This window comes from Melozone crissalis, unplaced genomic scaffold (assembly GCF_028551555.1).
Source record: "Melozone crissalis strain CALT ecotype California unplaced genomic scaffold, PUWL_Pcris_2 ptg000018l_1, whole genome shotgun sequence".
NCBI lineage: Eukaryota > Metazoa > Chordata > Aves > Passeriformes > Passerellidae > Melozone > Melozone crissalis.
Window position 1 is genome coordinate 42,516,495 of NW_026535796.1, and position 26,491 is coordinate 42,542,985.

Genomic DNA, 26,491 nt, shown 5'->3' on the forward strand with positions numbered 1-26,491 from the left:
TAGTTGCTCAGCAACCAGAATCAATTAATATGCTTTGCAGAAAGTGCAGGGAAAGCCCGAGCTGCTGTCAGCCAGCAGGCAGGAGGCTGAGGGTGACTCAGGATCCCACTCCTGCCTGAGACCCATTTGGTCCCACCCCATCTTCTCCAAACACCCCGTTCTTTTCCCTTTTCTCCTTCCCTGGGGTGCTTAATGCGTGTGTCCCCAGATTCTTCAGGCAGACTATCTTGTTGCTCAAGAAACCTCCTGCTTCAAGGCTTTTGCTTTTGGAGTCTGATCTGTATTTTTTGGTTATTTGTCAGATTTTCTTCAACACTTTTCTAGAAATTCTAATATTCGTGTTCTTTGGGAAGGGAAAGGGATAGCTGTTGTTTTTGTCAGATGGTTTTAAAGATGCCTCAGGATGAAAAGGGTTGTTTGGTAGTACACAGTTGAGCAGCAGCAATGAAAATGCATCATGTGTAAATTGGGAAAGTTTTTGCTTCTTCCTTTGTTACAGATGATCAGCACTGCATATATGAGACCAAAGAGGTAGTACTGATTGTTGTGAAACACCTAGATAATAGAGTAAATCAGGGGGTGTTGTGGGATTTTTATATCTTCTCCTTTTCAGTGTAGTAATTTCAGGATTTTGGTAAGGTATTATTTTCTTTTTTTCTTTCTTTCTTTCTTTGATTTTCTTTGGAGTCCCTCTGATGACACCGCGAATCTGGGAATGAAGAACTTCTTAGAGCTGATTGGAAATGGCATTGCGGAGCTGAAACTTAACTGGAGGAAATATATCTCCTGAAGAAGAAAATATAATGCACTGTAAGGATCTGTCTTCTGGTGAAAAATTCAAGCCTAGAGAAAACTTCTCCGCTTTGTTAGGAAGAATGGGTTGGACAATTTTCTTCAATTCCAAAGGATATCTGAATGCCATGCTGAGCTTAATCTCTGCAGCATGCTCTGTGCTTCTCATCTCTTCCTGATGCACTGCATGGTAAGGCCTTTTTCCTGTCTTTTAATAACTATATTATGTGGTCAGAGGTATAAAAAAATAGCAATAGTGAAATGAAAATTGAAAAAAATGTAGAAACGTAACAAAAGAATGTTTGCTTGCATGGTTGTTTTCAGGAGCAAGTGTCCTGATTACTGCAGCAGCTTTGTAAGATCATTTCTGTTTTTCTCCCTTGCTTTGTGACAGTGTGTATGTGTGTGTGTGTGTCTGTGCACACCTGTGCTGTCATTTGCACTTGGACTGGAACATCTGCAGCTGCACTGTACATATTTCCATGCTAAGGAGGATGTTTAGGAATTGGCTTTGACATTTCTCTCTCTTTTTCCCTGCCTCCTTCCCTCCATTCCCCTCCTCCTGCCTCCTCCTTCTCTTGCTCTGTCTGTTTCTCTGGGGTCATAGTTCTGTACCTTCCCTGCACCTCAGTCATGCACTGACCACTAGAAGGCAAAAATGGGAGTTAAAAGAAATCCTATATCATGCAAGAATGAGTAATATTATTTTAGTAAATGAAAGCTACAGAAGGGTTTTGAATGTCTGCAATACTGGCAGGTACAAAAGATTTATTCTATTTTGTTTCCATGGGAAACTACCAAGTGCAGACTTGGATGCTGTGTTTCAGAAACAGTGGGAGAGAGATCCTCTTACGCAAGTCAGGAAGCCGAAAATGTGAATTATTACCCAGGTCATAAAATAAACAAATCCAGTATGGGATGTTCTCACATCAAGTAACTTTTGCTGTGTATTAGAGGAGTGTTGAGAATTATTTGAAATACCTTCAGTGGGCATTGGAAGGTATTTTTTGTTAATAGCTGTAACGTGGTTTTGTCTTCCTGGATGAAAGGTGCTAGGGGAGTGCAAGGAGGTGTAACTACCTGACTTACAAATACTTAGAGTCATTGTCAAGAAATTGCCTAGCAGATCAGGAATTGTACAATTAATAAACTGGGATGGAAGAGCAGATTTCTTTTCCAGGAAGGCTGTTTATTTGGATCTCTGTTTTAGAAATTAGGGAGAACTAAAAGGTGATATAGTGGTAATGTGAAACATGTATTTTCTTATGCATCCTGGTTGATCACTGAGTTTGGAAAGTTGAGTGGTTCTTGAGTAAACTGTGGTAAGGGCCTGTCTCCACTCTGAGGGGAAGCCCTTAGAAATCTGACTGCTTTTGATGGAGCTGGAAAAAGATCAGGAGCAGGTTTGTGTGACAGCTGCCATGGACTGTGCAGCAGGGTATGGAGAGGACAGGTTCCTGGCAGCAGGTTTTCAGGATGGGAAGGATAAATAAAGCCAAAAATACAAAAGCCAGGCCACAGCTGGACTCAAGAACAAGAATCAGAGCTTAAATACGATTCAAAAGATGTAATTTTGTAATAGTTCCCAATAAATCTCCTCCTTGTATGATGGAGGACTCCATAAGGCAGTTTTAAAAGAGAGAACGGCAATGCAACTTCTTCAAATCACTGCAGCAGGAGGAAGCGCAGAGGAAAAAACACATTGTAGTGTGACAATATTTCAACAGGGTTCAGAGGAATCAGCCTTGACTTTAGGAGTAAAGGTTCAAATCACATATACTTGTGCATTGAAGCAGAATTTTTGTGTATTTCTCTATCTAAAATGTGTGACTACTGTAAGAACCAATAAGCAAAACTGAGGAAGAACACAACCCACAAATGTCATCTTCACTGTCAGAAAGAATCCCTTACTTGCAGAAGTCATCTCCTCAACTCTCAATGTGAACAAGGACTGCATCCTAAATTCAAGTTGCCCATTGCAAACCTGTCCTCACATCAGCAGTTCTATGCCAATCAGTGGAACAACTTGTATGAATATTGTGTTTAATCCCAGCTGGAAGCTAAACACTGCAGGGCTGCTTGCTCATTCCCCCCTGGCCAGATAGGAGAGAGAACCAGAAAAGTACAAGTGAGAAAACTCATGGGTGAGACAAAGCAAAGGCCACGCACACTCAAGCAAAGCAAAACAAGGAATTCATTCACCACTTCCCATGGTTCAGTCATCTCTGGGAGAGCCAGGCTCCACTGTGTCTAATGGTTACTTGCGAGGACAAATGCTATAATTTTGAACATTCCTTCTCCCCTTTTCCTTTGTCTTTTCCCTGTTTTATATACTGTTTTACGTGTTTTATATGACACCATATAGTACAGAATATCCCTTGGGTCAGTTGGGCCCATCTCTACCAGCTGTGTTCCTTCCCAATTCCTTGTGCAGCCCCAGCCTTGGAACTGTAGAAGCTCTGCTCAGCAAGAGCTAAAACATCTTTATATTATGAGTATGCTTCTAGCACCAAACATAACCTCAAACAAATTACTAGAAAGAAAACCAACTCTCTTCCAGATAAACCCAGCACATTCTCTCTTCCTTATTCTACACCATTTACATCATGCTCAGGTACCACACTATTCAATACATCCTCATTAACCAACCCCCTTCCCATCTTTATATGTAACATGCAGATATCACTCCCTTAGTCCATGGACCACCCTTGTAAAATATCCAGAAATGTCCACAAAATCTCTGTTGAGTTCATTTAGCCCATGACTTTGGGCTCTATCTCTTATGGTGGTCACTCAGGATGGGAGAGGTCAGAACTAGCACAGTGAGTAAGAACTACTCATGTGGATAAATTCTAAAAGGTTTTGTAAGACCAGGCTCTTTGATTGTCATGGCAACAGATTTGTTAGGCTTCAGGCATAATTTGGATTTTCCCTCTAAACAAAATCATTTTTCTTTTTACCTATGCAAATCTTTTGCCTTGTAATTAGAGCAAGAAAAATAGGTTAATTACATTCTTAAAGATCATGTAACTGTACAGATACATTGTTAGAGAAAATTTATCAGAGTATGCAAAAATTTACCTTTATTAGTGGCCTCCAAAATGAAGCAAAGTGTATTCTTATTGGAAACATTCATTGCCTTATTATTTTTCTGACAGTATTAACATTGCTACTGGGTATTGTCAATTTTTCCAGGAACCCATCCTGGGTTCGTTTGAAACATCACTGATATTACAAAATACTCTTTATTATTAGGTTCAAGGATACTTACCCAGCTTTTTGCTACATTAAATATGTTCGTTTTTTAGTTAATACATGATGTTTAGCTCTTTAGTTGATCCAGGAACATTTATCTTTACAGTATAGAAACATAATATTAAATCATAATTATAGTAAACTTCTTACAGAATATAGATATATATTGAAATAGGAAGGATAAAATCATCTGGGTTTCATTTCTCTGCGCAATTTTGCATGCTTATAAATGTCTATATTATTAGGATATATATTACATAACAGGCAATATTTAATAAATTGTCATTTGTAAAGAATAGTTCATTTTTGCATAGGATTTTTTATTCCACAAGGTTATGCATTATGGTAGAAGGAAAAATATTTAAAAAACAAGCATAGCAGCTTAATATGTATCCAGTACACTAATGCAGTAATGGGTTCATTTTTTAATTTTATCCCTGTAATATACATCATGATTCTTTTCTAAAGAGTATTTTGAGAGAGGAGGGTTTACATGATGCAGGATGTTAATTTTCTTTAGAATACATTACTGCCCATGATTTCCTGTGACTTAAGACACTTTAGTGACATTTTAAATAATTTAAAAACGTGCACAACAGCTGCATTTGGCTTTCTCTGTCAATTCTAAAACAAGTAAAATTAAGAAATTCCTTTTATTTTAAGATACTTATAGTAAAGGTTTGATGCTGAGAACACCTGTATTTCATTTCAGTCCATTGGACTATTTCATTAGATAAACAGTATGAATTAAAGCTTGAACCATCCGCATTGTCAGGGAAGTTATACTGAGCAGTGGAAATATTTCCCACACCTGCAGTAACTATTTCCAGTCAAGAAAAATGTGGCACATAAGTATTCCCTCTATTCCTGAATGCCTTGAGCTGTCTTCATTCAAGGTCCAGCAGAAACCTAATTTTTGAAAGGCCTGAAAAAATCCCAAAACAAATCCCAAATGAAACTTGAAGTTTTGTCATTTAAGTTGTAAATGTCCACAGAAAAAAAATGTTTCTTGGTCAAGTAATTTCTACAGATCAGCATCTGTGTTTTACATAAACCAGGATCAAAAAAATTGAATTTTTTAAAAAAATGAGAAGTTCTAAAAATCAGTATGTTTGGAAATGCTGATGTCAGAATGACACAAGATTTCATTTTGACATTTTAAATCAGACTTCCATTTGTTACAAGAAATTGTACTGATATATGTTTTTCGGTTTTTCTCAGTGAAATTTTGCAACTTTTTTTTTTTTTTTCAGCAGGAAAGTATTTTGTTGTGATTTTTTTCACTAGATCTTTTATAGCTGTCCCAATATTTATTGTCTCTCACAAGTCATTCCTTTAACTGGAAGCTTTCTGAAGGGTCATCTTTAGCATTACATATTGCCTAGCCCCACATTACTGACACTGAGCAGCAGTTCTCACCAGGCCCATGGTAGAACATAACTCTGATGGCAATTCCCTCCTTTAATTCTTCTTGTGTCTTCAAAAAAAGCAGGCCTCTATTTTTCTGAGTTTTACAGATACCAGAAGTAGTGGTTTTTACTACAAAAGCCTTCAAGAGGCCTTCAAAAGGCATGCAGGAAAGATTAGAATTAATCTAGTATTAATACCCTTATTAAATAGATAAGGAAGGGAGCCACAAAGAAAATGCCCAAAGCTATACTGGCAAGGGAAGAGTTCGGAATTGAACCCAAATGTCCTTATTCTCAGTTCATCACTGTCCCTGCAAGGTTGGTCTTCATTTTGTTCATTTCTTTGCTTAATGGCTTATATTTGGACTTTTAAGTTAATACTAGCTGAAGTATCAAATGTGAAAGGGAATTACTGATGCATACTTCCTTTCCAGTCTGACACAGTTGTCCTAAAAATTCTTTCTTCTCTCCTGAGCCATTCTGTTTGAATGTAACCATTAATTATGTAATTGCTTTGCTACACAGGGGAAGTAGTTCCTATATTAAACAGAAAGTTACTAAATATAAACATCCTAAACCTGCCATACAGGTTCTGGGGGATGTACATAGGTACCTATTTATGCTGTCAGGGTTTAGGGATAGGTGTGGGACTATGCAATGGTTTTGAAGGCTTTTGGTAAATTAATCAAATTTCAACACAGAAGAAAATCCAGCTAAAAAGACTGATGTCTGGAATCCACACAGGTCATTATGAATCCAGCACTTGTGGGAAAAATAGGTGAAAGAGAGAATATGATACCTAACAGTGATTATTATTATTATTAACCCTGGTATGTCTCCTCTGTCCAAGGCAATCAAGTTTTGTATTCTCTATATGAGAAATGAAAAGATGGTTTGCATGGAAAGTACTTAGTAGCTAAAATTACATCTCAAGTTGGGGGAAAAAAATTTAACTTGTCATCTTAATACAAACTCAGAAAAATTTTCTACATGTCAAGAAGGAAAAATAGCTTTTTGCAAGTATGCCAGAGTTTTGGAATGAGTTCTGCAGAAGAATATCCCAGAAATCTGCTTCACATCAGTCTATTTGTGCAGCTCCAGGTTTAAATGCCTCTGGATGCTGACAAGTACAGGACTTGCCCAATTACCCAGTGACATATTAATGTAGAAGAATACGAAAGTCTGATTAAAAACAGTACATTACTGGAAACCTCATCTCACTTTGGTTTTATTCCTGAAAAATGTTAAGAAGAGAACTTAAAAATGGACCTTACTTCACCAAGTATAATCTTTTTTTTTTCTGACATAAACTTCTTACAGGTTTATAATGGAAAAATGTTAGCAAGGAATGCTTTTGTCAATACATACTCCACTGTAGTAAGGAATTACATAACTGCTTCAAAATAATGTTCTCCAGTGCAGAGAGCTCAGCAGCCAGGAGGATCACCTGCACTCTGATTTCATCCACACTGATGGTGCAGAAGGTCATCTCCAGCCTGCCTCAGCCTTCCACACTAAACTAGACCTAATGTTACCTGTAAATATCATAAAAGAAGTTCTGAAAGTCTTTTCTAGCTAAGCTGGTAATTTTTGCCATGGAATCTTGGATTTTAGAGTACATAAAGGTGTTTAAGTTCAAGCACATGCTGGTGCTTAAAGACTTAACATGTCACATGGACTGTACTTATTTTTTAAGCCAGAGGGAGCAAGGCTTATCCAAATACCTTTGAGGATCTGACCATGGGGTTTATAATATTTGTTTATTTTCCAAAATAGGAGTCAGGAAAGTAAATCTAATTATTGTAGTTGATTAATTACTGAAACTTGACAGGTAAAGTGTTTTTTATTTGGCTGAGAAGTATTGGAGAACAACTGAAGTCCCTCAACATAAAAAATGAAAAATAAATAATTAATTTCTTTCATTGTAAGAGCCTCAGAGGATATTAATGCAATCCATATTCTTAACTTCTGAATTCTGAAAATTTTTGATTTATTATTTTATGCATGTCTTTAGATACTGAAAAGCAACACTTTCTCCTCCATGTGAAACAGTGATACATTTGATGAGAAAAACTAGGACTTTATTTTGACACATCCCAAAACTTAGCAATACTGTCTGCAAACTGAGATTTTACTGAACTGTGTTAAGAATACCAGAAAATTTCTTTTAAGAAAGACAGGCCCAATATTTGAAAACAAAACCATGTAAATTTTTGAATGAGAAATCTGATGACAAGACTGTCTAAGAGCTGTGTGTTGGAATTCTTTTTTTTACCTTGCATCTAAACAAAACACTGGGTAAAAGGTTTTTTGTTCAGGTGTTCACAGTAAATGTAACTTTTCACTGAATTCAGAAGCATTACAAAATACCTAGCAGAGGAAGGCAGGATTTCAGAAAGGCTTTTAAATAATTCTTGAAAGTGGCTCTTAATGGATGACCACAATGGGCCTTAGGATAGTATTGTTTCTGTGCTGCTGAACACAGTTCTTGTCCTCTCTATGTATTAATGAAAGCTAGAAAACAAACCTTTCTATAAGGAAGGTTTTCAGTAATGTCATGCCCATTTGGTTTGGGGTCCTGTGACCTCATTCCATAGCAAATGGAAGGTTGCACCAAAGTGCTCTGAAGCCTGGCACAGATGGATGAGTTCTAAAAGCACTGCTGTGGAAATGTATGACAATCCACACTGTACCTGCTCCTCTGGAGCCATTCTGAGGTGTTATTGGCTCAGCATAAAGGTAATGGCATCTTTGACATTAATTAATATAATGTTCAGCATGTTTTAATGTCTCATTTCACTGGGACCACCCTGACTAACGTGATGTCCCTCATTGCATGTTTTAATACACAAGCTCTTTAGAGGAGATTTAAGGGCTGGTCTGTTACTTCTGTTCCTAATTGCTCTGCTACAAATTCTGCCTCTCTTCATGTGTTTTCAAAAGGAATTTTAAGGGATCACTGTTGCCTTTCAGTTTATTTGTTGGCCCCACCCTGAAAACCATGCAATGGATGTTTAATGCTGAAAGGTCCCAAGTATCTGCTCCATTCCCCACTGAATTTTAGTAAACTAGTAAAGCACCACAAATCACATCTGCAATGTTTCAAAAGAGGAGATAGATCAAAAGCATCACTTAAAAAAACCCCCAAAAATCCATGAGCAGACCGTGTGTAATGATGCAGAGAGAATACTACAATGGTTTTGCTGAATTTATCTCCATATCCATTTGTGACCTCTCATCTGGCTTTCAGCAGATTATGAGTACGTGAAAAAGGTACACCAAATGGGCATCACAGGGGTTTAATGTCAGGAACACTCATGTTCCTTACCTCACAAACTCTTCCAACCTACAGCACCTCCCATGGAGGTGCAGCATCTCCTGCAGAAGTCAAGTTGTGTGTGAAGAGAGAAACAACCTTTCTGAATCCCTCCAGGTTAAGCACGTGAATAGCACAGTGTGAATATGATGCAAACAGACAGGATCAATAAGCAATTTCCTTCATAAAACTGAGACCTTCAGTTAAAATCAGTTTAATTTTTTGCCAAGTTACAGCACATGAATTACTGTATATCTAAGGAATCTGGCATTCTCTCCTCCTTGCCCACGTGTCTCTAGCAGATGCTTGTACAGATTCATCTTCCCTTGTTCTTTTTTGTGTTTATCCCAGTCCATGTGGACATACATGGTTAAACCCCATGCCAGTGCACCTGGGTACATCCATGCATTGTGTGTGGGTATAAACCAGGATTCTCATCCCCTCAGTGCATACATGCACGTGTCCCTCCTGTGAGGGGTCACAGCTGTGAGATCACACCCTGTCCTGCCTCACCAGGGACCTGATCTCCCAGTCCCCTGTGGCTTACAGACAGTTCCCCAGCCCTCAGTAATACTGCTAAGACCACATTCCTCAGCTGCATAAATGATGTGTGCACAAATCACATCTCTCATGTAATTCAAAAGCCAGCCAGCATAGCCTCATGGGCCATGGCCATGTGCCACTTTGTCTCCAGGTCTATGTGCTCTGTCAGTATGATCTTGTGGGCCATATCCATCACAGACCCTCCCTGCTCCTCAATGCAAGGCCCAAGCTCTGTGCTCAGAATTCAGTTTTCACTCGTATGATTACTGCTACTCCGTTATAAAACGATCCCATTGAGATGAGCTGAGATGCTTTGGGTAGCTGTTAGGGTAGGGAAATCACACCCAGGTAGAACCCTTCCACCTCAGCTGCTTGCTTTGCTCTAGGCTTAGGGTGTGAAGTGCAGCACTTTGCACATGAACACGCCGTGTCCTCAGTGCCGGGGTGAGAGCTGCTTGTGACTGTCACAGCTGCTGTGAATTGAACAGGAGCCAGGACAGAGCACTTACGAAAGTCCCCACAGCCCCAGTTCCCCACAAACACAAGAGGTTGGGCTAAAGCTGCTGTCTGCTTCACACTTCTTTTTCTCCTGGTCTGGAGGTATGAAGTCCCATCCTCTTTGCTTTTACAAGATGTAAAGATGCTGATCCTCCTGGAAATCAGGTTACCATCACTGTGGGAGACAGCTTCCAGATCTGTTTGTCAGGACTACTGAACCTTGCTTGTGTGTCCCAAGGTGAGGATTAATCTGTTAATGTTTGTAAAAAGCTATGTAAATGATCTGTATCATGCTGACAGGTCAAGTACTGCATTGCTCACTGGCTGCTCCTCCTGACAGCTTAAGATACATGCCAAACAATGCCTGCTCTTTCAGACCGTGTTCACTGATGTAGTTTGACTGGTTTAACCCTCTCAGGATTTGGACTGACTGCTTCTAGCCTACTGATTGGATGATAAAGCACAAATATGCAAAGCTGGTGCTTTTCACATAACCTAGAATTCAATACAGACATTGATTTATGCTTGCACAGGACCATGGGCTCAAAGGAAACCTCTTGGATCTCTTACAGTACATGTGCAGTTCAGGTCCTGAAGGACAGTGGAAAGCAGTGAGCCAAGCAGAGCTCAGGGCTGTCCTTGGCTGTGGGCAGGAGGCAGCAGCAGCAGAAGCTGCTTGTGTGAGCCCCTGGCAGGATTTGGCCCTGCTGCACCTGCAGGAGCTGCAGAAGCTCAGAACAGCTGCAAGGCTCAGCAAAACTCATCCAAGAATGTGAATCCTACCAAGAGGAGGGTGTGCTTGAAATTTGGGAACCTTTTTGTTCTGTGCTTATCACATAGATTGCAGCTAATATCAGTTATTGAGATCAGGGTTCTGACAGGGGTTGATATTGAAGAAATGATAAGCTAAACAGCCTCTTCTAGAGAATTAAATTCTAAGTGAATGCAACTCCCATAACTAATGCTTCAAGCACACAGAATGTCAAAAAGATAGTAACTAATTTCACTGTCTGCTTGACTGCATACTTGGTCCCAGTTATCAGAATTACATGTGGAGCTTTATGTTGATTTTTGGTATTAATGATTAATATTTTCATTATCTTTAAAGCCTTTTGCAGAGAGGATCACTTGCAAAAGAGAATCTTTACAGATGTCTCTCTGGGTGTAACTGTACTTTTCCTTAACTACCTAAGCTAGAAAGCCATGCTGCAGCATGATGCAGGGGCTGTTCTCCTTATAAACTGTTACTAAACAAGATTAGGATCAACAAAAGAATGGGACTTTCTGTGAATCTTCATGGTTGCATGGTCTTCTTTGAGGTTACTGGAAGTGATAGCTTACTAGTTGGCTCATTTTCAGGGACTCACACAGGCAGTACAGTCTATGCATACTCTAGCAATTTGAGTGACCAGGTTACTACAAAGTATATTTTGTTTCTCCTACTGTTGCTCATCTGGGCAGCTTTTGATTTCAAAGCCTAATCCAGTACTTGATGGTCAGTGAGAATTGTACCACTGATTCCTTCCACAGCTGGATCAAACCACTGGCTTGTTTCATCTTCACCACTGGTACAAGTTGGTGTGGTAGAAAATACAAATTATTTTTGCACTTTGTTTCTTTATCTGGAACTTTCTATTCCTTTCCTCTTTCAGATATTTATACTATATACTTTTTTCGATATTTATACTATATACTTTTTTAGATATTTATACTACATACTTGGGGTCATATGCTCGGGGCTTCAGCAAATGTTCAGGGCATATCTCTGTGTCTCTGCACAACGCCTTTGCACACACATCTCCACTGGTATGGGAATTGCTGCTCCACAGCTGGCTATCTCCAAGAGTTAGCACACCTCCTGTTTTGTTTCTCTCAAGCAGCCTCTTTGTCAGCTGCAAAACTCCATGAGAATAATTGATAATGAAAGGAACTGATTTCTTCTTTCTGCTTGGTAAAATGGTAGCACAACTCCATTTTAGGTCTTTGTTTACACTTGCACTAAGCAATGTGTATAAACGTACCCAGCTGGCATTGATCTAGCTGGATTAAGCTAAGGCAGGGGAGAGGTGCTAGGGCATGGGCTTCAGAGTGCATCTCCAGGGGGTAGCAGAAATGTGGCTGTGGTTTCAGGTAGCTGCTCCTCATGGGGTAACAGGCCTTTTATTTTCTAGGAGACTTCTGCTCCCACCTGGTTTGGTGGCAGCTACCTTGGGCACAGTTACGTGTGCAGCAGTCCTGTCACTGTAGCAGAGAAATTGCTGATGTCAATTATAAATTACTGCAAGCAGGAAAAGTTGGAACAGGATGAATTTATAAGCCTTGTTTGGAAAGTTTTAAATGTCTTGTTTACCATGCTGTTAAAAAAAGAAAGGTAAAATGTTAAAAAACAATGAAGACCAATCATCTGTAAATCTTCCTTTGATGGGATGCCTAGTGATATTCTAGTGTTCACAGTTTTGACATCAAAATGACACTAGAAAAAAGAAATAAAAATTAGCATTTACAAGACGTCAGGAATGAGAAAACCGAAGGAAGACTGCAGAGATTTGTGCTAACAGAGGGATTATGGCTTTCAAGAAAGGGCAATGTGCCATCTATATAGCACAATCATTTTTGTAAATCCCTGTTTTCCTTCTTGGCAATTACCACCTGGCAACAGTGAGGAAGAGGCAGCCCATACACTGCTTTGACAAGATGGCAATCATGTTCTTTAATAAAATGTTTAGTAGCTCTGCACAGCAGTGTCCCAGCAGCATATGACTGGGGGAAGAGTGCTAATATGAAGGGAGGGCAAAGACACAGCTTCTCAGAGCCAGAATTGTTTGTGCTGATCAGCTCCCAGCTGCAAATGGTGTCCCTGTGTTCATGAAGGTGCCCTTAGAACCCCAGAGGCCCAGACTCCTCAGTCCCCACCTGGTGCTCTGGCCACTCAAACATCCTTCCTGTGACAGGCAACAGCATCCACCAAAACTGTAATCCATGTGCAATGTAGGAGAGTTTGTTCTTAGCTGGTTGTGCAGTGTACAGAAGGTGGCATGTGTTGGTTAAGCATGGTGTACATGCAGGCACCTATGAGAAAGCTGTTCTGTTCTTAAATATTAGCAAATATCTGCATGTGGTGAAGTGCTGTGGATTTGTAAGTCATGCACATTTTCTCCTCAGTAATGTTTACTTTAGCCCCAGGGACAGTGCAGAGTGTAGCTGTGACCAGAATGGATGACTTCATAAGAGGAGGGAACTTATCCAGCCTCACTGACAGATTTTATGAAGGGTTTCCCAAAGCCAGCCTGCAGCAGTGCATCACTACAGATACGCTTCTGACATTTGTAGTTCAAGAAGCAGCAGTACTAAAAGTAAAACACTGCCAGTGGGTTTCCATAAAAAGCCTGATTCTTGGATTATTTCTGGGGGTTTCAGTGGAGCTATGAGCTGTACCACCCTAAGTTTTCTCTGGGAAGGATTTGATCAGCCTGCATCTGTCTTCCTTTCCACCCCTGCCAAACAGTGCTGCAAGCTCCAGAGAAGCAAAGGCTGGAGAAAGGAACCAGAATTTGGAAGCAACTGAAAGAAAGAGACATGTGAACTCAAGAAAAAAGGCTCGGGAGTCCTTTGAATGTACACTTTCAGAAATAAGCAAAAAAAAAAAATTCTCCTGACAAAACATTAGCTTCCAAAAAAATTGACAAAGTTAATTTATTATCCATAAAATAGATTATCCTTTTAGAAAAATACCTGGAGTCTTTCTTATCCATGCAGAATAGATTGCTCAATATTCCCATGGCTTCTGCCATAGGTCCTAGTTTGATTACAGGCATGAAATGTAGGTAAGTGTAATTATGATACAGGCAGATTTATGTGTCCCCAGGCAGGTTTTAAAATAACAACAAGAGTATAAATATTGGATCTATGGAAAGAAAATGTCCATTATTAAAATCAGTCCACGAGCTAGTACTGTGAAAAGATTTCTTCTTCAATACCACTGTCAGCCCTGCTGAGATTTTAAATTGGAGTTTGTCTAGTGTAACTCTCACTTTCTATTTAGAAAGCAAAGCCAGAAATATTAAACTTTTGTCTCAGGTTTTTAAAGTACAGGAAAGCTAATATAATTGCTGCATTAATGTAGAGTTATGAGCTTCTAGGCTCCCCAGTTTTTGGCAAAGAGGGGTTGCATCTCTTGATTAATGGAATAAGATATTTCCCAGTATAAATTTGCCAAAGTCTTTCTCTTCAGAAGAAAATCTGCATCCCTTCCTCTCCTCTGGACCATTTGGCTTGGCTGTGCGGTTTGCCACTGCCTGTGCTTCCTCCAGAGCTGGCTGCACTTCAGTCACCAGTCACTGTGCCGAGTTCCTGGGTGAATTATGGGAGTGTGTGCTTGACATCTGGAGTTCTGAGGAAATGAGGAGTATGGTTCAAACCTCAGAAAGGCTAACAGAGATCAGAGCCAGGTCTGGCTGAGGCCGTGCCAAACTCAACAGAACAAGTCACTGGGTGACAAAAACTGTCTCCCTTTGGACCCATGGCCTGCACAACATGGCTTTTGGTGTCAGCTTAAAAGAGAGTGGCATACAGGGTGACACAAAATCCCTGTGAGGAGCACAAGGACTGGATATGCCACCTGTGGGATGGAAGTTTGGATGGACCTAAGAACTGAAAGGATGAGCAAAGTAGGACAGTTCTTAAGCTAGACAGGTTTGTGTGAAAGCAATTAAGCAGCTGGGAATTCTTTGGAGAAAAATTACTTCAAACAAAGAGAAATCTTTGGCAGGTTGTTTTTGTGTCAGGAGGAAATAGAGAGGAATCTTGTTTAAGGATGTTTTTATGACTTGTGTTAATTTATTTTCATTCATCATTGGCATTAATTAACACTGGATTGACAAGACAATGCCATTATTCAGGCTTTATTAATAATCTTTAGCAAAGTAGTTGGCATATGACAAAAAGAAACCTGCATGTTTTATTTGGTGGTTTTTTATGCCCCTCCTTGGAGTCTGTAGAGCCACAGATCAATTGCCAGTGTTTAGTGACCTTCTGCCCAGAGTGTAGGGCCTGTGGGTGGGTCTTTTTCTATGGCTGGCACTTGTACAGTGCATGATCTAAGATGACACTGACCCTTTCAGCCTTATAGAAATAATATTCTCAGCACAATGTTCTTGAATGTTTTCTCCAGTGTACTGTGTTACATGCCCAAACATTTTTTTTTCATCTTGAGTATATGTCCAAAATTTCCTCTCTGCTCTCTTTGTTGCATGGGTTTGATTGTAGCCAACAGCAAAGGTCAAAAGACATTTTACTGTTTCTATTTCTATGTTTCTGTTAAGCTGAATTAAATTGTTGGTGCTGCAAAGTGACTTCTTAAAAAGCTTATGCTGCAATTCTTCAACCAACATAGACTGAAGATGAGCTGCATCAGTTTAAACCAGAGGGTGCAGAGACAAAATGTGGTGCAAAGAACAGGGTGCTGATCTGGAAACCAAGAAAAAGGGTTTGGTCTCTGGAGCAGTGGGCAGCTTCATGAATTTAGATAAAATTGTTCATCTTCCTCTGACTCAGGTTTTCTGAATGGGTGGTAGAGTACATTGTATTTTTTAAGCACTTTGCACATTCAATTTTTCAGTCATGTACACTTTTTTCTTTCACATCTAACATTTATCAGTATGATTACCTGTTTAATCTACATTACAGATAGGTCTTAAAATCATAATATCTGGAAATTCTGTGGTATCCTGGAATAGGTTAATTACGTTTACCATTGTCTGTGAGTATTCACTAGAAGGTGCCATTTCTCAGTCCAGATTTGGAGCAGCACTGACTTTTGTCCATCAAGAAGCCTTCCATTTCTTTCCTACATAGTGAAGAAAATCCAAACATTCTCTTACAGTATGAATTATTTTGATTGGAATTTTCAGGTTAACCTGAATTAATATTTAGTTCAGCCTTCAAATAGCCTTTGGAGAAGTTTGGCCTAAGTGGTCGGGTTCTTTAAAATCTTAGATTTTTTTTCTATTTGTTAGAATTTCTTCAAATGTCATGAACTGAAAACACCTGAATATCTCTGCTATGATTAATGTTCACTTCCCAGCTTTGTTTCCTGAGGAAAATGATTTTTCTCATCAGAGCCTGAAGAACAGGGCTACTGTTTTCCTTGGGTTTTAGATGGTCTGTGACCATAAGCATTTTTTCCACTAGTATGATCAGTTCTGCAAAGTAGCTCATCCCAGCACTCCTTGATGCCTTAGAGCATGAAAGGGAAAGAAATTGATCAAAATCTCCCTAGAAGATCACCTGGCTTTAAAAATACAGGTAAAGCCAAATGGATACAAATTTACAAATGTGAGCAAAGTATTTTAACAGAGAAAGCATCAGTCCTATATGCATGGTATGACAGCAGCTAGAATAAAACCCAGGTCTGTGTGAACATGCAGGACATCTTGGGCAACAATTCATAACACATAAACAATTAGTTTTGAAAACAAACTTTAAAGAAACGTTATCCAATCTACTGTTTCCAGGCAAGTTGCATTTATTTACTTATCACACCAGTTCAGTGGCACTCCCTATGTGTTATAAGGCTTCTGGGACCTGCACAAAATAATTTCCAATGACCAGTTTTGCATAATTCAGATACTATGAATATTTTATTTATTGTTAGCAGCATCTTTATTGCAAGCAGTATTTTTAATGAATCCATTATATGTTTTAAAAAAAACAGGATTAAACTTGGCTCTCTGTTCTGGGGTCATAAATCCAGATTAGATTTCTTTTTAGCAGAAATTTTACTCAAGGTTTTGTGAATGAAGTTTGACTTGGTGTCCATTGAAGAAAAAAGTGGCAAAATATACATTCTTTTCTTGAAATCTTTGTGAAGAGTCACCAATATGCTGCTGAATCCTCTAATACAGAAAGTCAGTGGAATTTGTGGCTATGTTCTTGGTCTTATTCACATTTTATGGTCAGTGTTTTAAATTACTAGCACTACATTAGAGTATGTCAAGATGCATCATATAAACAGATACAATTTCCCATGACCTTGAGGCAACATGATGTGTACGTTGCATTACATTAGCTATCAAAGTGTGTTCCTTATATAGCACAGTGCCCACTGCAGACAGAGGATTGGGTTGTTAGGCATTCTGTACAGTTGGGAGACACATGCAAATCATCTCTCCAGATCTGTGACCACATAAGTTGGGTCTTTTTAAAGAGAATAAGTGATAGGAAAAAAGAACTGAATCCAAGTAGCTCTGCTCCATTGGCAAGGTGAAATCTTTTGCTACCCTATGGAAACCTCTGCACCTCAAGAAGCACATAACCATGAGGGTGAGCAAGCAGGGAACAGAGAGGTTGTGGAGTCTCCACCTTTGAGATATTGAAAAACTCCCTGGACATGGTCCTGAGCAGCTGGCTGTAGGTGATCCTGCCTGACCAGGGGGTTGGGACAGGTGACCAGAAGAGGTCCCTTCCAACCTCAGCCTGTGATACCACAACTCCCTACAGCAAACACTTGCTACAGCAATGCACCAGTGCACAGGGGATAAGAGAACCAGCTCTTCCCATGCTCTTTTCTTCACTGCCTGTCCAATGGCCTTGCCAGAGCATTTTGTGATGTAATTGTGATGTTTTCCCTCTGAAATTCCAAGTCCTCTGCTCTGCCACAGAGCTCTACCCCAAGACCTGAAGGGGAATGTGTCAGCTTGCCCTTGTGTTTTCCCAAATGTGTTACTCCTGGCACAACCAGCTTGTTTTCCCAGGGGCAGGGGACCTGCACAAGTCAAGCTGCCATCTCTCTCTGATGCCATGCTCACTCAGAGCATGAGCCAGAGGGGCAGCTGCTCCCATGGATCGAGGCCCTGACTGTCCTGGCTGTGCCAGGTTTGTGCAAATCGACCTTCAGAAACCCACTTCAACCTTCTGTTCTTCCTCCCTCCCTTTCCTACACTTCATACTGTTGTAATTTTGCAAGCTGCTTGGGCTAGGTATCATTCTCCCTATCTGTGTCTGGTTTGTAGCCCAGACGTCAGCAGGGGTTGCTGCATGCTGCTGCAATATAAATGACTAATGATGATGATAAAAGGTGTGGGAGTTGGTTGCCTGGAGTGTTACCCTACTTTGACAACTTTGGTTTAGAAACTAGCTTCTTCCTCAAATTATCTGTTATTTTATCTTATTACAGCTAATGTTTTACAAGTGGCAAGGGATTTTTGGCTGCCTCCATTTTGGAGTGCTCATCCCAGGGCTTTGAAAGAGGCTTTGAAATTTTCAGTTTGGATGGTGTTGCTGTGACAGTGCCAATAGCCTTCAGTGTGAATTTCAGGGTATTGGAACCTCTAAAATTCAGCCACGAATGCATCCTAAAAGAGGCATTCAATAGGGAAATACTCAGTTTTTAAATTTGGACTGATACAGGTAATAATTACACACAAAACAGTATGTGAAAAGAACATTATAAAGGTTGTGCAGCTCAGCACTTGAAGCTAAGAAATGCTGTAAGCACAATTGTCTCTACTCCATTAATTTGCCACCTTGCACAGGTGCATCAGTCACAGACTATTTTTGCGCAGGATCCGAGTCTCACTCGGTGCCCATAATAAATGACTCAGTTTGTGTGTTCAATACTTGATTTTCTTTTCCAGGCATAGTTCAGACTCTGCTGTGAAGACAAAATTATTTCCTGCTGGGACATTCCAGGGTGTTCCACCATGCAGGTCCTTGCCACGTGCAAACGCTGACTAATTTCCATTTACAGCATCTTAATAGCAATTCTGAGTGTCATTGCTCCCTGGTACAGCTGATAACCTAAGGCAAATAAAGAGCAAAATTACAGGTATCCATAATTGTGAGTGTCTAATGTAAATTTTTCAGAGGACCTGGCAGCACATCCTGCAGTTCCTATTACCTTGCCCTACACTGCTGGGAGTCGTTGCCACTTTCAGATATTCCAACCCCCAGGCCCGAGGCAGGCTCCCAGAAACACAGACCAGGGAACAGGTGTGAAAAGCACTGTGTGAGCAGCTTGTCCTGGTCCTCAGAGCAGCATCTCAGACTTACAGACAAAAGACTGCTGTTCCTCTTCTCAGATTTTCCTGACACCTCAAAATTCTGACACAGAAAAAAAAAGAAATTGAAACACTCTACAAGAAAAAGCTTTCTTTTTCTCCTCTTCTATGGGAAATGTGTGGTGCTCTGACTGAAGCTGGAATTCAGTGCTGTCTAAAGCCTACCCGAAAATGCATGAACAGATGGAGTCTGAATTCTTTCTGGATCACCTTTAATTGTGGCAATTTTGGGTGGTCTTTGTAAATTAATAACAAAAAACCCAAAGAATTTGTTTTTGAAAGCAAAATGAAAACTGTCTGCTGTTCAGATTTTCTTAGGGAAAACTATCAATGTCATTTCAACCTATTGGAGTGCTGCAAGGATGCACCAGGCTAGGAGAGTAATTAAACATGAAAAGAAATAACAAGATAAGTAATTTCTTTTACAATACCTATCACTTAAAAATAAACATCTTTTCAGACACACAAAACCTTCTTCAGCACTTATATCAAACCATCTCAGCCACAGTAAAATTGAAAATACAGTCCTTGCTTCAAAGTGAAGATATTTGAGTATTTCACAGAAATGATGGTCAGGTTTTTATGTGGATAAAAAAGTTGGTTTACAAGTATCATTCCTATAAACAGCAAAACTAGGTGATTTTTTTTTCCAAAAAAATTATTTTTCCTGAGACAAATGGCCGGTAAGTATAATTTCAAACCAAACATTTATAAATTTAAAATTATTTTTAAAAACCCTGAACAAAACTCTCCTAAATCAGAAAGTGTCAGTTGGTTAGATGTATTTGTAGTTTCCCTTAAAGTACCCATAATTAAAAATTAATTTTGGAATAAAGATATAGATGGAGGTAAAAGTGGAGATTTTATGCTTTATATATTGTTGTTTTACCTGCACACTAAAAGGCATTTCCTAGAGAAACTCTACTTCTATATCCCTCAGGCTTCTGAATGCTCTTCTGGTGCACATTTATTTTGTAAGGAGGGGTCACATCTGAGCTAAAGGTAGTTTGATCCATTACAGGCCAAATTATCTCCTGGCCTTGGCTGAACTTGGGGATATTATATAGCAACAAATTAATATAAATTTATGTCACTTTCCCTTCTCTTAATATTTCTTTAATGTCTTTGAAGCAGCTCAGTTTCCATTCCAACATGCAGTGGTGAGGGCAGATCTTCAAATTGCTTATGACAGAGGTCATGTGCCTTCTGGCAGATAACGGAGACCTGTCTTTCTCTGACACTTGGATATTGCATTTTTTCCTTGTACAGGGCTTTCAATGTATTTTTGCTCCTAAAAGAGAAGCCTGGAGATGCCCTTGAAATAGAAAAATAGGTCGGAAATGATAGTGATACTTTAGCATCTCATTCTTTCACAAAGCTTTTTCAGCTAATACTGCATTTATCTGGGAAAAAAAAATTGAAAATTTGAGGAATTCTACAGATTTATTTGTTGGTTTGTTTATTTATTTTTCTATATTGGAATTTTTCAGCATTCAGATGTGCTCATGATAGATTTTTATTGTTCTGCTTTGTTAAACCAGGGAAGATGAGCAAAAGACTGGAAGAGAGAGTTGTGGCTTCAAACTTCAAATCTTTATCATAATTTCTAGTATGTGGTATGGACAAGTGTTAGCTTTTTCTCTTTTTCTTTTTCTTTTTCTTTTTCTTTTTCTTTTTCTTTTTCTTTTTCTTTTTTTTCTTTTTCTTTTTCTTCTTTGAACAAAAAGTGTCATTTCTGCCAACCTTGATATCTGTAAATGACAAAATATTTGGGGTAAGCACAGTACAGCTTCAGCTCACAGGCTGGACATTAATACCTGAAGCCCAGGAAGGTTTTGCCATCTGCTGCTTAAAAACTACTTCATATTAACAGAAAAGCCAGAGAGAAGGGCAAAACAAAAAAAAAACCAAAAGCATGGAATAGGCTCTGCGTGAGGATGGCACCAGACGGACTGGGATTTGTCATTCTTGAAAAAAGATGGCTACAGGGATATGGTAAGAGACTTAAAACATCTTAGGTGGCCTGAAGAATAAAAGCCAGTTATTAATTTTGTCCCAAATTGCCTAATGAGGAGTGAAAAAATAAATTCAAATAATTAGTGGATACTTTTTCAGAAGTCCCTTAATTATCTTTTGACATCATTGCTAGAGGACACTGTAGTGATAAGTTCACTGAAGACTGCAAAATGGCAAAACAGAAAGAAAACAATATTGGGTCCTAGTCAAGCTTTTAGTAGCATCAAGGAATAAGATGCTACTAAAAATAGCTGCATCCATGCACTAATTTAACAACTGACTATTCCTGGGATAAAGTTGTTCCTTGCTTTTCATTCATTCAATCATTTTTTCTATTTATTCAGCTTAAAGACTTTCTTGTTGCCTCCTAAAGGGAAAGGCAGCCCATGAACTCTGATTTCAGCCAATGTGAGAGAGTATTGTCACTAACTTCCAATAAGCCAGGATTTAATTTTCCTCTATGTGAGCAACAAACAGAAGTTGGACCATCTGACTTTTTCTAATAAAACTGAGCAATACTTGCACCAGTATTATTGTGGAAATCCAAAGGTCTGAAAAGAAATAATGAGTACTTAAAAGGAGGAAAATGGCAAGTGTGTGCTACAGCACCACTGAGAGTCAAATGCTTCTGCTCCTGAGCATTAGCACTGAGCAACCCAGCAAAGTGCTGTGTATCAGGAAAATGGGTTGTGAACACAAAATAGGCCAGTCCAAACCAAACAGAAACACACAGAAACACACTGAATTTTCACCACTCTTCAGATTGAACCAGAAAATTGCTAGCCACTGGGCTTGTTAAATTTGGACTTTTAATTATAAATGCTTCCTCCAGTTGTGTTTTATATAGACTTAATTTTGATCTGTAACAATTCATTCATTCTTCACAGTGCATCTCATACCAAAAGGGAAAGGACTGTGGGTTAAAGGGTAATTTGCTGTCCCTTTTGGCAGGTTTGTATCTTCCACAACCCAGGAACCTGGGACTCGTGAAGCCTTATGAGCCCTGACATGGGAAGCCTTGCTGTAGGTGGGGCAACCAAAGGCTGTCAGTGAGGCTGGGGATGGCACTGCCTGCACACTGCTAACAGCCTGGTGCTTGAGGATCATTATTCTGCTATAGATTAGAGCATTGTTTCTAAGATAAGGATATTTGTATGGAAAATATATGATTTATTGACAATAGAGCTTAGGTATCCTGAGTATATCACAGCTGTGAGTAGTCCCAGAGACATAAAGGAGGAGAAGGAAGAACTGTGAAACTGGCTGCAAGTCCTTTTCCTCCCCTGAGTTCTAAGCTGCCTGGGGGACAAAAACTGCTGCCAGAACAAACTGGATCAGACCCAAGGTGAAGAGCAGGATGAGCCCTGTAATACATTACTTATTTAAATTCTGCCCTCTCAGAGTAACCTCTTTGCTGCTGAGTGCTTCCCTTTATTCTAGAGGGGGTCTCACATTGCTGAGACCTTTGGAAATATCCTGTAGTGCTATAAATAGCAAGTATTTCCCACTGACTCTAACCTGCAGCATAGCAGCAGTCTGATGTGGGTTTATTTTCCTGCTTGAGGACTACATAAGTGCTTGTGTCCTCTCTCCACTGAGACATCCCTTCGCTTTAGGCACTGGTCTCTGCTCACTGCTGGGGAGTGTTACTGAACCTGGCTCACATTCCTGTTCCTTCTGATCTTCTTTTCTCTAATGAAAGACCTCCCCATGGGCACCTTTCCTAGTTTCCCCTCTCCCTTCTCTTATGGCAGGTCTTTGCTTCTCTTGGGTCTACTGATTTCTACTGTTTATTAATTTCTGCTCATTCCATTTTGATTCCTCTGTTGTTCATACATACTGTGCAGTGCCTGTGCACACTGCTGTGCCTGGATGAGCTTTTAGTCAAGCTTCTTACAACCCCAGAGCTTCTCTTGGCCTCATTGTGCATTTCCATGATGTCTTTGAGTTCCCAACTGAAAGAAGAAATCCAACTCTAAGAAGAAATGCAAATGTGGTTCCCTGCACCTACCAGTGCTTCTCTGAGCAGGATCTTGATAGCTGACAAGTACCCTGGGTTACTGGAGTTTAGGAGAGGACTGTTTGGCAAAAACAGCACAAGGATCAAGAGCAGATAAAAAATCATCACAGAAGTGAAAATGTGACAATGTAATCCCTCGAAAAAGAACAGCAAACAAGCAAAAATGTGTGTGCCAAGTGTGCCTTCCTCCCATACATCACAAGCAGCAAAACTTAATGCCCTGCTCAGCATCTTGCTTGGGGGCTGTCCAGGTTTTAAGCCAAGCACCCAACTTCCCAAGTTTGCCCTTGGAGGAAAAAGAGGTTTTTACTCGGAGGAAAGAAACAAAACTGCATTTGACTGTGATGTTCAAGTGAGGTTAAATCCTCGAGGAGCCTCTCCTCCCTGTTTGGTAATTCGAGCGCTTGTTTGTGAGATAAGGGAAGGTGTCAGCTCCAGCAGCATCTGCACTCCCACTCTGCTGTGTGTGATTTCTGTGCCCTCTTCAGTTTGCTAATCAAAACAAGTTTCCGCTGTGTGTTTCTTATCCCCAGAGGGTGGAACTATCCTCAGAAAATTAAAGCTCTCTTATCTCTTAATGTGTCATCACAACTAATAGCCTGGGGACTGTAAACAAGTTTAAATATCAAAACAATTTAGCTGGTGATTGTCTGTGATTATGGATTAAGAATACAAAATTTGTGCTCACTGATATTCAAGGTAGATTGAAAACAAGGAGCCATATCCTCAGCTGATGTAAATGGAGGTGGCTGAGCTCAGCTGAGGGAGGAAGACTGCTCTGTACCAGCTGAGCATCTGACCCTGGGAGGTTTTCAGAAGTTTCCATTCTTGTTTTTCAAGGTGCCAGATAATACATGACAGCACAGGGCTGATCAGAAGGAGCACTGAGGGCCTGGATGATCCTCCCCTTTTCTGAGTTCCCAGGAGCTCAGATTCTGCTGGCTGAGCCCTCCACTTGCAGCCTCTTTGGGGAGCTTATAAATAATGACTTAGAGGAGAAATGATTTAATATTACAAAAGTTTTTCAAGATCAAGTCAAGGTGCCAGAATATTCAAAAACTGTCAGATATATCAGAGCAGGTGCTTTGTGAGGGATGTGCTTTGTATGTTTGATGTGACAAACACACTGCAGTAAATTCTCAAACATGCACTTGCTACTGCCTTTTCCAAAGCCCTGCCATCAAGCCATCACCTTTAGATCAGTCATGCTGGGTGAAGAGATGCAAAAGGATCTTTTGCTAGAAATGCTTTTCCTGGTTCACTGGATTATTTGCAATGGGAGTGATGTGCAGAATGTTCCCCAGATTTGGGGAGATGGTAGTGGGTGTATTTCATAGCACAGCTGGACGTAAAACTTTTCATGTTAGTGTGTTCCTGTTTTGGAATTAATTTGGAAACAAAATATTTGCAAGGCCCCACCTTTTTTATGAACCATTTTCTGCTGTAGGTTGAATAACCCATTCTTCAAAGAATCCCACAGATGAAAAACTGAGGCAGAGAGAATAAGTGGATTTCCTGTAGATATAAGGAATGAAGCCAGCAGAAGTGCAAGGAGATGAATAGTGCAATGAATGTCCTAACCACTGAACTGTCCTTGTCTCCCATGTGCAGTGCAGAATACACAGAATATTTATCTTTTAATGGATAGCTTTTTGGAATATGTATCCGTACCAAGGCTGATGTTGGGTTAATGATGAATCTTACAAAATGAAGTAGGAAAGACATTAATTTTGATGTGGCAGGAAAGTGCTTTCCTAATGAGATAGCAATTAAATAAGAAGGATAGTTATTAAAAGAAATGGTAAATTTAGTGTTCTCTAGCCCTCCTATCTGAGCAGTTCTAGCCGTGGTTCTGGGTAAGGAAAAGGAATGTTTCTGTCAAGCTTGAAGTACCACCAGAAAAATACAAAAGGAAAAATGTGTCATAAGAATCATAAAAATATTAAATAATGTCAAATAAATGAAATTCATTTCTAGAAGAGAATAATAAAGACTGAGAAAAGATACCCAGAAAGCCAGATGACTTTTCTATTTTCTTAATTGGGGTAATTATACTAAAACTGACAGCAAGTATTTCCCCAGTAGAAAAAAACACCCACAAGCCTCAGCCAGCAAAAATATCACTCTGAGCATGAGACCTGTGAAGGTTAAAGGCTTGAGTCTGCCATTAGGAGAGTGCTACTCTTCTCCCAAGGTCAGTCCTTACATATGGAGAAGTAATTTTCATTCTGCTCTCCTCACTGTACAAAGTCAACGCTTACCTTGATTTCAACAGTGCTATATTTGGCAAAGTATTAATACAATTGTGTTTGGTCCCAGTCATGTCCTGTTTGAATGATAAACTCCTCTTAAGACCAAGCCTTTGTGTGCTGCCTCTTGTTGCTTAGGTGCTGTATAAAATGGAGAGCAGTGCAGACCTGCTGGAGCAATCCCTCCAGGGAAACCCGTGCTGCCAGTGCCCACACTGTGTGTTTTCTGGGGGTTATACTTCACACCAGCTTTTGTCTGGATCCCTACTCCCATGGGCTGAAAGCACTTTTTTGGGTGTAGTTTTGTCCAAAAAAGATGCAGTTTATGCAGTCCCAGGATGCACCATAGTGTGATCCAAATACAGCACACAGGCACATAGAGACAACCTCCAACAAATCACACTGTGCATCAGCCCCTCTGCAAACTCTCAGCTGCTGATGCCCCCTTGTTGTTTATCGTGTTTCAGCCACCAGCTTCTCTGTGAATATTTTGTTGCATCACACTGAGCACTTCTCCCTCAGGTAAGGCCTCTTAGTGGGACAGAAATAACCTGGCAGTCTGATCCATGTCACCTGAACTGAAACCACCCACTATCTCCTTGCTAATAAGTACAACTTGCAAAGAGGAAAAACGTGATTGTGCAGCCTCAGATGAGAGATTGTGCAGCCCAAGGATCTCTGCCTTTCTCATTAGCCAGTAATGGGTGCCTGGGAGAGACTTTAATAATAAGGCAAAGGTGTGGTGGTACTTCCCCAGAATAATTTCATAGCTTACAAAAAATTCACAACTCAAGGATTTGCTAAGCCAGAGGCTTTGTCTTTATATCTAACAGCCTTTGATATGTCTCCTTCATGTGTGAATTATTTAGCTACATTTTAGATGGATGTTAATTTTAGGATCTAGCGTTCTGCAGGAGAGAATTTGATATTGACTTCTTGCTGCAGTTTATTAAGAAAAGAATGGGAATGTTAATAATAGGAGATCAGATGCTGTCTGAGCCCCATGCTGCCTCTGTTCACACTAATCCTGGAGTCAGGATTTCCTAGCACATGTGGTGCAGGGTCACTGAACCAAAATTAAGAGTGCCAGTGGCTGCAGAGTCAAGCTGCCTCTTGAGAGCTGGGGCTCTGCCTCACTTTCTGCGGGTTTTTTGGTGTAAATGGGAAACTGCCCAAAGCACAGGATGCAGAGTCAAATTGTACCTTCTCTGGCTTTTTTCAAGCCAGAGGCTTGACCCACAAAATGCTTGGGTATGATCATATTTCTGTGGGAAACAGTGTGCTGAATCAAGAGTGTTCAGCTCTTGTGGGAACCAGCCAGAAAGAACTTCACTCTC

The 26,491-nt window shown here is 39.9% G+C and overlaps 1 protein-coding gene across 4 annotated transcripts in view; it reads left to right on the forward strand.

Annotated features, from left to right (window-relative positions):
* LOC128936249 (protein TUNAR) overlaps positions 1-26,491 on the forward strand; it is a 160,736-nt gene that overhangs the window by 131,124 nt on the left and 3,121 nt on the right. For 2 of the 4 annotated variants that reach the window (XM_054275023.1, XM_054275024.1), the window contains one exon: positions 688-982. In XM_054275023.1, the coding sequence (XP_054130998.1) occupies positions 944-982 (39 nt within the window). In that variant the 5' untranslated portion in view covers positions 688-943. Of the gene's footprint in view, positions 1-37; positions 532-687; positions 983-26,491 lie in introns of those variants that run through there. The other 2 variants (XM_054275025.1, XM_054275022.1) reach the window with 2 other exon arrangements.